The sequence below is a fragment of the Chenopodium quinoa genome, unplaced genomic scaffold (genome assembly GCF_001683475.1).
Source record: "Chenopodium quinoa cultivar QQ74 unplaced genomic scaffold, ASM168347v1, whole genome shotgun sequence".
Lineage (NCBI taxonomy): Eukaryota > Viridiplantae > Streptophyta > Magnoliopsida > Caryophyllales > Amaranthaceae > Chenopodium > Chenopodium quinoa.
The window spans coordinates 1,378,162-1,391,836 of NW_018742770.1; the positions used below are offsets into that span (position 1 = coordinate 1,378,162).

General features: G+C 36.4%; 1 protein-coding gene across 1 annotated transcript; it reads right to left on the reverse strand.

The window, feature by feature from the left end:
- Positions 1-4,803: 4,803 nt before the first annotated feature.
- LOC110724598 (vacuolar protein sorting-associated protein 36-like) lies at positions 4,804-11,844 on the reverse strand. The gene is made up of 8 exons (XM_021904010.1): positions 11,230-11,844; positions 10,294-10,497; positions 7,488-7,581; positions 7,291-7,348; positions 7,137-7,206; positions 6,312-6,447; positions 6,161-6,245; positions 4,804-5,358 (listed from the first exon to the last, which is right to left on the reverse strand). The coding sequence occupies exons 1-8, from the start codon at positions 11,812-11,814 to the stop codon at positions 5,304-5,306; spliced, it is 1,287 nt and encodes a 428-aa protein (XP_021759702.1). The 5' UTR covers positions 11,815-11,844; the 3' UTR covers positions 4,804-5,303.
- Positions 11,845-13,675: the final 1,831 nt, after the last annotated feature.

A 13,675-nucleotide genomic window follows, 5' to 3' on the forward strand; every position in this document is an offset into this window, starting at 1 on the left:
CGGGAGGTGCCGCGTGTATGGCTCTCATAATTTGTTTTTGAATACCTCATGGAAGTATTTTGCAAACTGTCTTGAAAATCGGAAGTAGAGGTCGACTCTGACAATCGGTCACTCTTCTTCTACTCTAGCAACAATCGAGCATCTGAGTAAGTTTTCTTTGACCCATCCGCTTGAACATGACGGATGGGCTTTCTCTTTACTGGTGAAGGAAAGCGATACTTTGTTAGATCGATCACTGGCGGCTCCCACTTCCTAGACTTAGGATAAGGGGGTCGCCTCCCGACCCTGTACTGGCTTCTTCCTCCCAGACTGGGAGGGTCTTCTAGCCGACTGCCCCTTGGATAGAGCAGGCGTCTTCTTGTTGATGAGATCATGAATCTCCCCTTTGAAGCTATTCATGAAGGTCATGAGTTCACCTCCAGTGATGGGGGCAGATCCATCGACCGCCTGTTGATGATCAAGCGGCTGACCGGCTGGTTTACTAGAACCAGCCAGGCAAGTCTGGCGCTCCTTCCTTTCGGAGGAACGAGTTCGTCGAGCTCTTAGGGTCCCGTCGGGGGCCGTGTGAGTCTCAACCTCAACCTCATCTTCAGTATCCTGGTCCGTCTGAATAGGGGATCGTCCATGGGACGCTTATCACTTTGATTCGGTACAGACTGTGATTCCATCTCGAAAGTACTCTCCCCACAGACAGCGCCAAAATGTTTTGGGGTTTTCTGATGTCCTGCGGGAGAGTTACAATTCCGGTTGGATCCGTGCGCCTGTACCTGCAAAATAACGGAGACTCCTTGTGGTGGGAGTTCCGCCTCCGACGATCAAGTTAGTACTTGCTTGAGGAGTGAATAGTGCGGAAAAGTAAAGGTTGGAAGATCTGGTTCCTCTAGGTGAGGAGTGATCAAAGTGTTTAGGTGAGTGTAATTAAATCTCTTAACCTCCTTTAATCAGGATTAATTAGAGTATTTATAACCTTGGGAAACGTGCCAAATACTAGGTTTAGATTAACCTAGGGCTGACTGGGCTTCCACAAGACTTTGGGCCTAGGTGGCCGGTTTTCCCATTTGTCATGGGGGAGGCCACGTGTCGTAGCATAAGAGGTCCAAGGTGGACTAGTCAATACTTGACACGTGGCAAGCTCCAATTGGTCCATGTGGCGGACACTTGGCAGAGCCTGAATGGTCCACTTGTCAAGTGATGATTGGTAGGGAAAAATCCTCTAATCAACAGTTAGAATGCATGGTACTTATATAAAATCAAATAACTAAAGACCAAATGCTTGTTATAAATTTACATTTTACATCAAATATGAAATTAAAATCTATTTCTAAAAGAGAACATTTAGTATCTTAAAGTATGCATGGTCTTATTATGACATGCAAGCAATGCCATACAGTATTGGCTTTCTGAATATTCTTACACCCTTTCCTTTTCTTGTCATTCAAATTTTCCTTCTCTGAAATTTAATTTATCTCCTTTCAATCAACATCTTCATCTATCGTTGCACAGAATTTGCACCACATTTTTAGAGATATTTTTATGTCATTTTTATTAGGGGGATTTAGATGAAGTAAAAAAATGCTTAAATAGAAATTTATATTATGAGAGGAAATATGGGTAGATGATAAAGGGTCAATGAATTAAATATACATTCAATTAGATTGAATTTGAAAGATGAGGGAGCAGAGGAAAAGATTAAGAAATTCAAAATGTTTAAACATGTTGAATTAAAGAGGATGTTACAAAATTATTAGAGCTATTGATACATAAATGGGGGAAGATAGAAAAGTTCTATAATAACTAATGACATATAAAGAAGGCCAATAAAAGAACATGATTATAAAGAAATGTAAGAGACAAAGACACATGGCAAAATAATATAATGAAATGTAGAAAGAATGGAAGACATGTGTCAAATGGGGTTTGTATTTTTAAATACTAAGTATAGGTTTACACATATCAATGGCTAATAAATAATTAAATATGCAAAACGACACACGGCTATTATACAAAACCGTGGAAAAAAGTATAAATTGCCAAAAGCACTTATAATCATATTTATCTATAGAAAACAATCAAACTAAAGAAAGGGTAGATTTAACAAATTAATGCATATCAAGTTTAAATTTTTCGATAATCAATAATCAATCAATCAATAAGAGATTAAATTTATATAAAGAGGAGTTTTTTCCCGAGTTTTTAAAGAGCCACGTAGGATTAATTTTCTTAACACGCCATGTAGGATTATAAATGTTAGTTATAACCAATTAAATAAGAGATTTGTAAATTCTTTTAGAATTAACTAATTCAAATGCCACATAAGCAAAATTGACGAATGAGATTTTAAAGTTTAAATTAATTAAATATAAATTACTATCTTTCGAGATCAAGAATTTTATCTAAATATCACAATTTATTTTAAAATAAAAATATTAATTGATATACTACGTACAACGAATAAAATTTATTTTAAAAATAAAAACAAACCGTGCATCGCACGGGATTCATCTAGTAAATACTAAAAGACACACCAATAATGACACATGTCATCTCCTATTGTGTCCTTAGTTATTAAAATCTTTTGATTAAGTAAACAATATATATATATATATATATATATATATATATATATTACATATTTCATATTAATATATAGTAATTATTATATTTAAAATAAAAAGATTTCACCAATCTTTCTATAAAAAAGTTAGACAACTATAAACCAAAAATCATATTCTTAGAATAATTTGTGACCTGTTTCACAACAAGAAAAAATATTACTCACACTTTTTGCCTACTTTTGTTTTAGTTGTGTATAGAAGCTACAATTTAATATAAAATGCAAATACCAAATCAGCATATCACATACTTTTATTATTCCTCGACTAAATTTATGATTATAATACTTATCAATCAATAATCTATAATTATATATAACTATAGATCACCGTGCATGGCACGGGGTCTTACTTAGTTACAATAAAATAATAGCGGTACATTTTTATTTCTTTAATTTCACATAATCTTGATCACATAAGTGAATATCTAATCGTGTCTCGATTTTATATGTACTCCCTCTGTTTTTCTAAAGCATCGTTTTTGATATTATAAAATCCTAATCAATTTTTGGAGTAGAGAGAAATAGAGAGAAGAAATAAAGAGGACCATGTGATATGAGCAAATTTAAGGTTTTGCGTGAGCCCGGACTCACCATGAGTATAATGTGTCTGACAATGATATTCTAATACATGACAATAATAATTAATACTTGACAATAATTAATAATCTAATACCAAACAATAATAATCTAATACCTGACATTACTTTCTCCTTCAGACCCTCTTCTTCTTTCATGACTACAATATTTTTCTCTCTCCTCATTACATCCATGAAAACCCCTCAAGATTGGGATTTTCCACATTAAATCAAACAAAGCATCTCTTACACTCAGAACAAAGAATAAGAATATAATTGAACATTCTCGAATGATTTCTGTAGAAATTGCTTAATTATAAATTAATTCTTTAATTGCGTCGGTCCAAAAACTTATTCCCACATTACTGTCCACGTAGGACTGGTACAAGGTTCTGTTTTTTTTTTTTTTTTTTTTTTTTTTTTTCCTGGTTCAGGAAAGAACCACTAACGCTGATATCGGTTCTATTGTATAAAACATCTATCACTATTAATGATTCTTAGACAAGAACCGCAAATGGCATTAGCAGTTCTTGTAATTAAATAGTGCCACACTTATATTTCTCTTTCAAATTCCTTCTAATTTTGCTCTACGAAAAAAGGAAAGCAGTTGATGATCACCCAAAACCCAAAGTAGCATTTGAGTAATGCATATGGACTTTAAATTTGAGTAAATAAAATTTTGTATTGCATTTTTTTCTATTTTTTTGTCGCAGGTTCTTTTAGGCATTATGCCTTTTTATTTAACAGGTCAATATAGTTGTAATTAACTGTTGGCAGGCTCACAGGGTAAAACCGTTTACGTCTTTAGCGGTTTTATACATAAAGAACCGCTAATGACGTTAGCGGTTTATATATTAGAACCGCTAATGACGTTAGCAGTTCTTTATGTATAAAACCGCTAACGGTGTTAGCGGTTCTTTTCTGAATCAGAAATTAAAAAAAAAAAAATTAACGAGCCTTCTACCAGTCCTACGTGGACAGTACCATGGGAATAAGTTTTTAAACCGACACAATAAGGAAATTAATTTATATTTTATCAATTTCTAGGGAAATCGTTCCATTCTCTCTCCTCATTGCATCCAAAACCCCTCTTTTCATTCAACTCCATAAGCAACAACATTTAACATTCTCTCTCCTCAGCTCCTACACAATAATGGCGGCGAGGCCTGAGCTATTAGCACCGTCGGAGATTTTCTACGACCAATCAGAAGCTCGCAAATACACTTCTCGAATCATCGATATTCAGGTCCCTTTTTCTCTCTCCTCCACTTTCCCTTTCTCCCCCCTTTCAATATCAATGTCTTCTCCACTGAAAAATGCTATCGAAAACGCCAACAAAGAAACCCAGAACAAAGAAGACAAAAGTGGAAGTGGTGGTGGAGGAAGACGGTGGAAGTAGGTAACGAGGTGATGATGGTTGGATTTCGATTTTACAAGAGTTGATGAATGAATGGTGTTGTGAGTGTTGGCGGCAGACTCACGGTGAGTCCGTCTCACCCAAAACTTTACCTAGATAAAAAGAAAAGTGATGTATTTAAATCGAAACTTACATAAAAAAAAATAAAAAAAAAATAAAATAATAATGCTTCTAAAAAACGGATGAGGTAAAAGAAATTCATGCACAGGGATATAAATGTTTTTTATACGATAACCCAGGCTCGGGCCTAAAAACCAATAGCAAGTACTTGTTAAACTTGCTTCCTTTCTATTTTCTAGTTCTACTTTCACAACTATTACTATCGTTGACAAATCTTGACCACTTGGAAGATATTAAACGAGGCGAACAAAACAAAAACCTAATTAAATAGATTACAATGAAAAGATTACAGAACCCCAAGTCTGCAACTTTTAACGAGGTTACATAAATGAATCTATGTTACATAAGACGCAACCTTTGTACGCTTCACACTGTTCTCAGGTTATCAACAGCTCCATGCAAAGAGGATGTTATGCATCACACGGGTTATTCAGACTTGATTGCAAAGAGCTTTGACCTTTTATACAATGCAGATTTGCTAAGAGTATTTGTTACAGAGAGCAAAGAAAAAAAGGTACCCAACAATAGCAGGAATCTAGAGCACTAAAGCATACATTTTGATGTTTAAGCCATTTTACTATGATGCCCCGACAGCAGAAACCCAGGAAGCATAAATCCCACTTTCATTCACCCTGCAAATAAGAGACGTGATGCATATCAGAAAAATTTATACCATGCTCATGAGTAAGTCACCTCATATTCAAGTCACTCTATAAATTCAAATGTAACTCAAGTCTCCATCATACTTCGTATGTTTCATTAAGGCGTGGCATTTTTAACCATATAAACGACAATCATTTGTCCCTACAGACTTAATCATCAACAAAGAAATCCTTTGCAAAAGAAGAAGAGGCCATGGCCAACGAATTAACATCTTAGTACTCAAGTGGCCACATACAAAAGAGGAGTTTTCCTTTCCTTATTGATCCTTACTCCTAACTATGATAGTCCTCGTTTCCATAAAGTCATTCAGAAGAGGAAAAAAAGCTGCAGTATCATTTTCAGTCAAGCAGTTACAACTTTACAGGAATTAACCCAGAGTTTCTTTAGGGGAAGAATCTGATATCAGAGATTTTGAACTCTAAACTTCAAAGTTGCACAAGAAATATACTGCATAGTTCTGACCCTAGAAGTGAAGATAAGTATTTCTAGATGAAAACACCAAGGATCGGAGCCATACAGGCAACTCTGGAACACTGAAGTGAGGGTCATCTTGAAACAATCCTCCCAAAATAAAGTTCAATAATTAGTGGTCTAAACCCTAAGAATATTTATCAAGTTCATAACTAGGTGTAACATTCACAAATTCACCCTCAATAAGACTAAGAATATAAATTTCAAAATATTACGCAAGAGCCACAAAATAAGCATCATAAGGTTGTATGAAGAAAAAAAATAAAACATCAAAATGGGAAATGTAAAGAGTTGTCTTACAGGTACATGTCATCCAAATTGATCTCTGGAAAGAGATTAACAAAAAATCTGAAGCCATCTGGACTAGTATCCCTGCAAAGCAGACCTGACAACGGAATTGAAAGGTTAATACCAAAATAGATCAATGCCATAATATTTGGCAAGAGCATACCTTTACTTTCAGCAGCAAGAAGATGCTCCTTGGCCATAGCTGGAGCTATCTCAAGAGTCATTGCAGCATCGCTTGCACTTATACCAGCTCGGAGGGCTTCAGGCTTCAGTACAAGCGTTCTGATTCTACCAAAAACCTGTATCCAGAAAATGTGTTCTATGAGCAACTGGAACTTCTTGATCCAAGGCATTTATAATAAATGTAGTAAGAAAATTATACTAGATCAGGAAAACAATACTGCAATCACTTAAGCAATATGCATCAAAGCTAATATGGACAGGAAAAGTGAAAAGCAACAAAATTCTATAGAGATTTATCCAAGTATAGCCAGAAAAAATTTAAAGAAAAATTTGTCAAGACCTATCTTATAAAGATATGTTTACGTGAAAATCCACGTTAACAAAATTATTTAAGGACCTACCTTTCAAAGAAAAAAAAAATGTCATACGAAGCTACCTTTGGTTGGATTCCGGCCGTTGACCACCATTTTTGGCATTGATTTTTTTTAAATATATGTTTTATTTATCCCCTTTCCTTTTTTCTTCTTTTACACCCGAATTTGCTAAACAACCAAGTTTTAATACCATTTTTCTTAGGAGAATGAAATTTTTGGGTAAAATGGAGGGGAGAAAAAGTCATCGCTGAAAAAGGTGGTCAACATTTGGGATCTAGCCAAAATGTAGCTTCTTACAACATTGTTGCTTTTAATTTATTTTTTTTAATTTTTTATTAAGTAGTTCTTAAAAAGAACGTGTTGTTTATAAGGTAGTTTATTTTCCAAATTTATAAAATAATATCACACATAAGAAAACAAGAGGAAATTACCTCATCATCACTTTGGGACTTGCTTTGAATGACCATAACACCGCTATCAAACTTCCGCAGCATTATAGGACTGTCATAACAAAATATTATTCTATTAGAAACTCAAAGCATCTACGAGTGAAAAATTCTAATGTTAACGTTATATTGTCCTTACACATCAAGCTTCTCCCAAAGAGTACATGCTTGCAATAAATCATCAGGTGAAATCAACTCTGCAGAGTAAAACAAAATGTTTCTTATCATCAAAGTCACACAATGTTCAAAAATACATGTTATAATAATCTTCCAGAATGTAGAGGATAAAGAAATTCCAAAATAAAACAAATAAAAAACAATTATTTGAAATCTGACCTGTACCACGAGCACGATTGAAAAGGCAATAAACATCAATGAGATTAATCATTCCTCCAGCTCTCTCCAATGGAACCCTGGCAAAGTCTGCTAACTACAAGAAAACAAACATCAGGGGAAAAAAAAATGGCGAGCTGTTTCCTTACAAAAAATAAATAACAATAACATTCCCTTCAGAATTGTTGCTCCAATATATGCACTCTCTTGATCACAAATCAATTACAGAACGATGTAATTTCCTGATAATTGTATATACAGAGACATTAAGTACTGCACATTAGTTTCAAATAAAAAAAAAGTACTGCACATTTGCATTATCCCTAGTATATTCTTGTTTTCTTCTTGCACACTTTGATTCACTATAATTAGAGGGGTGTTCCAATGGAGAGATGGTAGTCAGTTAATGTATAAACTCAATTTCCCAAGGAAGGATGATACAATAATAGAACCTTAGTTTCAATTCAGGTGTATGAGTAAGGTTGGATTCAGCGGAAAAGCCAAATTCTTTCAAATGACACTAGAACAATTACAAGTTTGATCCGTTGAAATAAGTTTCAGTTCTTTGTTAGCACAAAAGGCATTATATCTCTCACTGGTCAATTTTTGTCATATGCACAAGAAAGCAGCAATTGTTTCTCCACATTGCACAGTTCCAGATAGCGTAACTCAAGATTTAAAATCAGCTAGCCCATTCAACAATAGCAATCTTAATAGCTCCTAAAGCCTCAGGCAAGAATGAGACCAGAATCAAAAGCCAGTCAAGTTTTACTCAGCTAAGAGTGTTTTTGTAATAGAGTTTCCAACAGCTGCTAGGACTCCATCAGAGGATATCAATCAATACAAACCTATACTCTGAAGAATTACTTCAATGATTCAAATTGTGCAATGATTGATACCTAAGAGGAAGATGAATCAGAAAGTAACAAAAAAGGAGAGTCTCAATGCATGATATAAGACTTCCATTTCCAAAATCAAGAATTGGCAAAGACAATCAGATAATGGAACCAAACACTGATCCAGCTTGGCCATAAAAACCTAAAGATACCATGTTAAGCAGCCAGACAAGATTGGAAGCCTCAAAAATATTGTACAGTCTCTACAAATACTTGAGGCAATAAGGCGTCCCAGAAAGTTTTCTTCCTTGCATTTCTTAGTCTTATATGATTATACATAGATGAGCATATGAATGTAGGTCGTTTCAGGATTTTTTAGAGATTGCTCATTTGCTCATTGAGTAGGAAATTCCCTGCCACTGATATGCTCCTCCTCTTCTTGATTCTCACGACAGTCTCTTTTGGGCCTTAACTCTCAATGTCACTTCTGTTTGTCTTCTCCTTTCTTTTAGTTTTTATGTTTACCACCATTCTAAGTTCCATCTCTGCTTTTTGGCCTTTCCGGCTTTCCCAATCTCTATCAAAAGTCATGCTTTCCTTTATTCTTGTAACAGGCAAATGACTGAGGTAATCTAATAAAGTTAGACATTTGGGTGCAATAGGAATGAAAACTGTGTACAACAGGGAGGACAAAACAATCAAGGGAAATCATATGAGAAGACCCAAAATTTAGGACAAATTCTTGAAACTGTTGACCATTTCTAAGATAGCACTTTACTGGGAAAATCATCATACTTTATTTTATTTTCATTCCAGAGGTAACACTAAATTGTCAGATAAGGTAGGTTTGAGAGTAATTTTCCCACTTGAAAGCTACACTGAAATAGCAAAGGTAATCTTGAAAATTTTCCCTCAGTGCAAGGTGGTCCTTTTATGGATTTACCCTCATTTCAAGGTTCTCTTGAATTATCAATCAATAATGAATTAATGGTCGAGCAGTTCCCAAAATTCCTAATCGTGTATAAAAATGAAAGAAAGTGATGCCCAAATATCAAACAAACATATACCAACAACCCAGTTAACCCTTGAACAGTTGATGTCATGCATCCACACAACCCCTTGAATTTCTAAGTGCATTCCACAGAGACCATATATTGTGAAAACTTTACTACGAGAACTGAGGGACAATGAATATTTAGGAATTTCCGTATACATAGAACTAGGTTTGCTCAAGGCTACTTTTTACTCATTGCTCATTTGGATGGCACCAAATGAGCAAAATGTATTTCCAAACAAGCAACAAAAATACCAGTGGATACACCTAGCTCTAAGCGTACATGAGAACACAATTACCTACGTGGATGTGAATTGTGACTAGTTTGAATTTGCCTTTTCTCTATATTTTGAATCTATATAGCAATTCAAAAGAGTCATTACTATTATCAAGCTTTGTTGTTAAAATCACCAAGTCAGCAGCAAAAGTAACAAGTTTAAGTTTCAAGAGAAGTCTTAGAGCACATGGAAGCACTTGCATAACAAAGACCATCGTAAATTGAGGAAAAAATAGGTAAATATTTCGTTAATATGACTCTGCTATTCTACAGGACTCTTTTATATCGTTGAAGCATGCTAGATTCATGCATGGAGTTATTCTCGGCTACAATTAAGCAAAATCTTTTTTCTGTTTGATAAACTACATTAAAGCATTCTTGACAAATTGCAAAGTTGCCAAATTCATTAGAGTGAAAATAAAATGATCAATTTCCCACGCTACTTTCCAGTATAAATTTTGTCCATCAAAGTGTATAATAACTAAACATGCATGCAACTGATGCAAGGACCCAAACTCTTATCAACAAACACAAATTAAACATAAGATGAATATTGCAGGGACACAAAGACAGCCATTCTATATAATTAAAATCAAAGTAACATCATCATATTAGTTTATCTGTAATTCAAAAGACGACAACCTGGCGAGACAACTGCTGATGATACAATGCCCCAGCAGATTCCTTTGTAACTGGCGATATGATACCAACACTGAGCAACAATTCTTGCACATCTTCTTTGGAGCTCATCTCCTCATCACTTGCATTACTGGATTGACTAGTTGGCCCTGCCAAAAGCTTTTGCCTCATCCTCTCGGCCAACTTTACCATCTCCCTCGCTTTACTCTGGAAAACCCAATATTCTGGAGTCAAGCCAAAGTCAAACTGCATCAAAAAATCAATGTTGTGCACTCTAACCCAATTCCTAACCTCTTCTAGGTGGCACACTAAGTTACTCTGAAGTAATGTTGTCAAATATTATAAGAATGGTAATTCCCACTTCATTTCCAGCCATATACACGGAAAAATCTTCTTAATATAGCCAAATTCGACACTAGGATATTTACCCATAATGGGCACTCGAGTTGAATAACAAAGAGTACAACCAGGCTTTTAAATCATAAAATTTCTATGAATTCTTGTTCATTATTCTTCCCTATTATAAACTCATAAAACTACAAATTCTTAGAAAACTACCCATCAATCACTTTTCAGATGGGTATTTTGATCAATGTATATCCTATGCATTTTTGTTCATTATTCTTCCCTATAATTAACTCTTAACTCATAAGACTATAAATTCTTAGAAAATTACCCATTAATTACTTTTCAGCTGGGTATTTCGATCAATGTATTTCCTATGCATTTTTGTTCATTATTCTTCCCTATAATTAACTCATAACTTCGTAAAGACAACAAAACCTTGTAAAAAACTACCCATCAATTGTTTTTCAGATGAATACATTGATCAATGTATTATTAAAAACAATGCTAATTTTTTTTCATCAATAACAATTTAACACCAATAAAAGAATAAAATTTAGACAAAAGGGAATTAAAATATGAACTAAATTATACCATTAGAGCATTCAAATCCTGAAAAGCATCCTGCAAAGTCTTATCAGTACTCTCCCACATCTCCTGCTCTTTCCTCAATATCCCCGCAACACCCACAACCGGCACCCGAATCGCCACGCTACTACCCTCCCCCGCCCCCGCCTCCGCTGCCGCTACAGCACCAGAAATCTCCCACGCTCTACCCTTCCACGCCGCCCAAAACTTCTCAAAAAACAACTCATGATTATCCGATTTGCCCCTCATCACCAGCGTCACCGTAATTGACCCCATTGAAGGGTGAGAAAGGTCAAATTTAACCCTTGGACTGGAAATAGAAAGCATAGATTTAAGGGATTTTTTAGGGGGGTGAATGTGAGTGATATAAGAGAGGGCGATTGAAGCGGTGTCGGAGGATGAAGAAATCCAGATGAGGCGGTGAGTGGTGAGAGTGAGGATGCCGGAAGTGTAAGGGGAAAGAGTTGGGTGGGTTGTGTAGTCGGGTTCGATGTCGATGTTCGATAGGTAGAAGCATTCTACTTCGTCACCGGTAAGGATTGGTCTTTTACTTGATGTTAGCTCCGCCACTGGTAGCCATTTTCCAGCCATTGTTGGGATGACTTTTTTCAGGTGGATGGAGGTTTTATTTGATCAGTGAGTTCCGGGATCATGACTCGTGTCAGTCCCACGTGCTTTGGGGTTAGTTAGGCCCTGTCCATGACTCGGCCCACGAATTGCGTGTCGGGCTGAAGTTTTTAAAAGGTTGGCTCGTGCACGGTCCAGGCTCACGTGCCATCATGCCGGGTCGCGTCGTACCTGCGTGCCTAAGCAAAATTGCATTGATTTTAGCATGTTTTGTCGTATCGGGCCTGATTGTGTCGTGCCTTATTGCGCTTCTCCCAAATAAGGGCAACCCAGGCCCGGCCTACGGCCCACACAGACGGTACCGTGCCGTGCTTTTTTTTGTGCTCGCGCGGCTTATTTCATGCCGGGTTTCGGGCCGGCCAGCCCAGTGCCATATTTAAGTGTAACTCCAATGGCAAACCATATCACCTAAGATTACAAAGTTATTCTTCCTTCTAGCTAATTTATACCACATTGGTTAAGTTACTATCAATTTTTTTTATAGATATATTTTTTTTTTACTTTTTAATTCCCACAAGCATCTCAAATTAGCTAATTTTTCTTATACAAGTTAACTTTTTTTTTTTTTTTTTTTTTTTTTTTTGTGGGTATTGAAGCAATTGGAGTTGGTCTAATGAATGCAACTAGGAATTAGCTAATTTGTGTCTTTTTATATGGAAATAATAACTCCAATTCCTACGAGCATGTTTTCTTTTTCGAAAAAAATTGGATGAGTCGAACTCACGGTGAGTCAAATATATCTGACAATAATAATCTAATATCTAACATTAATAATCAGGGGCGGAGCAAAGGGGGGATGGCAGGGGCCCGACCCCCGCAGCTAGGCCAGCCCGCATACGCAAGAGCGCAGCACGCAAGCCACCAATGCGGGCTGCTGCTGCTGCGTATGCTAGCGAGGCCCAGATGTTGCTTGTGGCTGGTGCTGCTATGCTAGCAACCACGCATAGCCACAGCACACGCACGCATAGCATGCTGCTTGCGATGCTCGTGCTAGAGAGGCCCAGCAAGCACTTGCGTGCTGATGGCCTTGCGATGCTGCGGGTGGGTGCAATGCAAGGCTATGGCTTAGCTTGTACTTGTCGCTTGTTTGATTTCTAGTCTTGTCGTATTCCAATTCGACTCGACTTACGACGCTCGATTTCGACGCTCTAAGCTCGATACCCGACGTCTTTGTTCAAAATACTCTAATGACTCATCTAATCCTTCAAATTAATTCATCTTCTTGGATCGGTTATTCGATTGGGGTAGGACCCGAAGGGTTCAGTCAAGATTAAGTTGTAATATTAATTATACATTAATATTACTGATCGGAAGTGGCCTCCACCTAGGCATTCCAATCACTTGACCTCACTGAAGAATTAGCTTTCTAATAATTCCTAACCCTCTATCGAAATAATACACTTGTTGGAAGGACACAATTCCTTTCAATCTCCGACTTGTCCTTCCGGACAAGTGTGTTTTTATTGTATAGCCCATTTCCTATGTCACTTAATGTCTCTTCATGATAAGGTAAGATTCTTCGTCATCCTTATTACGTCCAGAAGTGTTTCTCGATTTCCGAGTTTGACTGTCAATAAGCAGATGATTTCTAAAATTCATCTGAGCACGGCCATGCATTTTCACAGTCTCGCTCTTCGAGAGGCCTTCTAAACAACAAAGACATGTTCCCTATTGTTAATAGGGGGACATTCCCAGTCTTGTATTGTTAGCTTCCCTTACTAAGTGGACCTAGGTGCCCGAGTGTTGGTGTTATAATGTCCTTTTACGGCAGACGTTTGACAACATCAAAACGGACTAGTACTAAAACAACAGAACTTACAATACT

Bases quoted from the DNA above. Each gene is read 5' to 3' on its own strand.
- LOC110724598 (XM_021904010.1), bottom strand. From the start codon at position 11,814: ATGGCTGGAAAATGGCTACCAGTGGCGGAGCTAACATCAAGTAAAAGA. The intron at 7,582-10,293 runs GTTGTCGTCTTT...GTTTTCTTGTAG, and splicing joins ATCAGCAGTTGTCTCGCCAG to TTAGCAGACTTTGCCAGGGT. The intron at 7,349-7,487 runs GTCAGATTTCAA...TTTACTCTGCAG, and splicing joins CAATCGTGCTCGTGGTACAG to AGTTGATTTCACCTGATGAT.